The sequence below is a fragment of the Mya arenaria genome, chromosome 8, assembly GCF_026914265.1.
Source record: "Mya arenaria isolate MELC-2E11 chromosome 8, ASM2691426v1".
In the NCBI taxonomy this organism is placed as follows: domain Eukaryota; kingdom Metazoa; phylum Mollusca; class Bivalvia; order Myida; family Myidae; genus Mya; species Mya arenaria.
Window position 1 is genome coordinate 19,016,325 of NC_069129.1, and position 2,944 is coordinate 19,019,268.

General features: G+C 35.9%; 1 protein-coding gene across 1 annotated transcript; it reads left to right on the forward strand.

Moving 5' to 3' along the window:
• Positions 1 to 351: 351 nt before the first annotated feature.
• LOC128242304 (complement C1q-like protein 4) lies at positions 352 to 2,532 on the forward strand. The gene is made up of 3 exons (XM_052959400.1): positions 352 to 523; positions 1,523 to 1,710; positions 2,278 to 2,532. The coding sequence occupies exons 1-3, from the start codon at positions 361 to 363 to the stop codon at positions 2,497 to 2,499; spliced, it is 573 nt and encodes a 190-aa protein (XP_052815360.1). The 5' UTR covers positions 352 to 360; the 3' UTR covers positions 2,500 to 2,532.
• Positions 2,533 to 2,944: the final 412 nt, after the last annotated feature.

The following is a 2,944-nucleotide window of genomic DNA, read 5'->3' on the forward strand; positions in this document are numbered from 1 at the left end:
CTTCCTCTATTATGGTCGTTTATGATACTTAATCCAACATTCGCCTACAATTTCAACTCATGAAGCGTTATTTAGTGTGTATGTATGCATGTATGCATCTTATAGTTCAAAGTATAACACTAGATACGTCTAAGGCATCATTATACATGCATTCATTCGAGTTTGAGTTGTTTCATGTTCTGTGATATATATGGAACAGTTTTTTTATATTAGTAAAAGTAATATACATGCCAGTGTTAATCATGAAAATATGTACGACGTTAATAGAACGAGCAACAATGTCGCTCTTATCTCTGAAGTCTAAAAGAAACTAGGTCGACTTCTAGTATAATTATAGTTTTATACAGCAAAGGTTCAAGCATGTACGTGCTGCTTATTTTCGCGTTATTGTTGGCAACCGTTAGGAGTCTTACAACAGATGAAAAGTTTTCTATTCTTCAAGACGAAATTAACTCATTGAAGGAACACAACGCAAAGCTTGAACAAGAAATCAACGAGCTCAAAACGTCTGATAAAAAAATCGGTAAGTGATATTTATTGTAATATTTCGAGCACTAAATGTGAAAAGGCCCTTTGTGACACCGACTTAGGCAACTAATAGTCGGACCACAAACTCAAACTCCCAGGGACCTGCGAAAATGCCTCGAGGCTCGTGGAGTTTGAGCAAGACGGGAATGCTTCCCTTCAGTATAAAAGAACGGGTCCTTTACATTCAGTTTGAGTCAACGAGAAATTCGAGCCAAGCGAGTTCGGGCTAACAGGGTTCGACTATATTGTGCATTTTTGCTTTAACAAATGACAACACTGTCTTTGTTTTGTTGGCACAAGAGATAAGTTAAGTACCCTATAACTCCAGTTGACACCTGTTGCGCGGACTGTTCATTGGCGGTAACCCGAACATTATTTAAAGATGCACACTTCCTCCCGAATAAGATGGGCCACAGTTAATACACATTGTTTTAATTTACCGAAAAGAATGAGTGCATATCGGAAACAATGATTATTATGAAAGATACTTTTTGAAAGAGAACACGGTATTTCTACCTTATGAGTTGATAGTTATCACAGTAAATATTTAAGTACTCACCGATCGTTAATATTGCACTTACTAACCATTAAATATTTTTGCGTTTTCAGCTATTAAATACACAGTTACAACCTTGTTATCAATTATTATAATTTTCCATCAATGCATTATTTAGTAATAATTTAAAGGCTTATCACTCAAAATTTGTGTGTGTTATACATGTGTATGTATGTATTTTAAATACGAGTGTCACTTTAATAAAGATATGCTCATGCATGGTGTAGTCTGCCTTGGCTAGTTTTGACAATTTGTGTCTCAGATTTACTATCTGTTTGGCCGCTTCACTAATGTTTGCATACTGCGCGTAGTAACCCTGCTTCTTTCATTGTATTATTTGTATATTTTTATAACCTTTGTAAATATGTATTGCTATGATAATGCAGGTAATATTACAACATCAAGTCCTAAAAACTACCGTAATTTCAACTTTGACAGAAAAGCGTCAATCAGGACGTATCGCCTTTTCAACAAGACTTGACCATACTCAAGGCCACATTGGCGTAGGCCAGAAGCTGATTTTCAACAAAGTGCTGTTAAACACTGGAGATGCTTACAGCGTTCACACTGGCGTATTCACATGCGTGGAGGCCGGACTACATCTGTTTGCCTACTTTGTTGGCAAGGTAATAATGTTAGTTGCAGTGGTAACGGATTTCAATAAAGGTAAAAAAGTGATATTATATCTGAAATATCAATAATTTCAAAAATTTATGTCAAAGAATGTTGCTAGGAAACTAGACCTTTAAATACTGTTTGTAAACGTGAATCAAGACAAACGAAGACAATCTTCATTTAATAAACTGTAGCTACGAAAAAGACATCCTCACGCATATTTTTTATCATTCTTAATTCTCTTTTTGGAGCCAACTACTTTATTTCCAGTGTGGAATGGGGTCGGGGATCCATTTAAATTACTAGCAAAAATCTAAAAAAGGATTATATCATTATATGTTTTCAAATCCTTTCAATGAAATATTTCTATTTAATCATTTTTAAACATGTACTCGATAACTATACTTATTTGAGCAATTTTCTCGAAAACATGCCTGTTAAAAAGGCAGGGTAATTGTTAATTCGTTCAACATCGATCCAACGTCTGTCTACTTGATCTGAAATATAATTTATCATCTTGTGGTATTTACCATGATAACCAGAATACCAGGTTAATGGTCTTCAATAATTTGTTGCAGGGAACAACGGGTCAGGCGTGGGTGGAGCTAAAAAAGAACGGAGTGGTCATTAACGGCGCCGTCGCAGATTCAGTCAGTACGTATCACGACACACAAGGAGGAAACGTTGCCATTCTTGAACTGGATGCCGGGGATTTGGTTTGGGTGGAGGAGTTTCACCAGTCTGATGCCCAAGTCTACGGCGGCTCAGGCTTCGTCACATTTTCTGGCGTTATGCTGTAAAATGTTGTTCTAATGGATAATGCTTCACGATATAAAGGCATAAACTACCATTAACTGGTCTCTTTCTTCTTTGTTTCTTCGTGTTTATATTCAGTATGTACGTTTTCGAACGCAGCACACAGACACAGTTTCGTGTATAGACAGGCAAGATCATGAATGGTTGTTATCGTCATTGCAAATATACAATATAATATGAACAATAGAAACAAGCCCAATATCTTTAGGTTAACTAAGATCCCTTGTACATTTTAGGCACAAGGATATAAGTAAAAACAGCAAATAAGATCATTATTTTGATAGATACCCAGTATACACAAGTACCGTTCACAGTACGAACCCAGTTAGATATTAATAAATTCTGTCTCTAAAGCAATACTTAGAGGGCAGAGCACTTCATAGTCGAATTCAAAAGTTACGTGCAAAATTCTTGATAAAATACGATGCT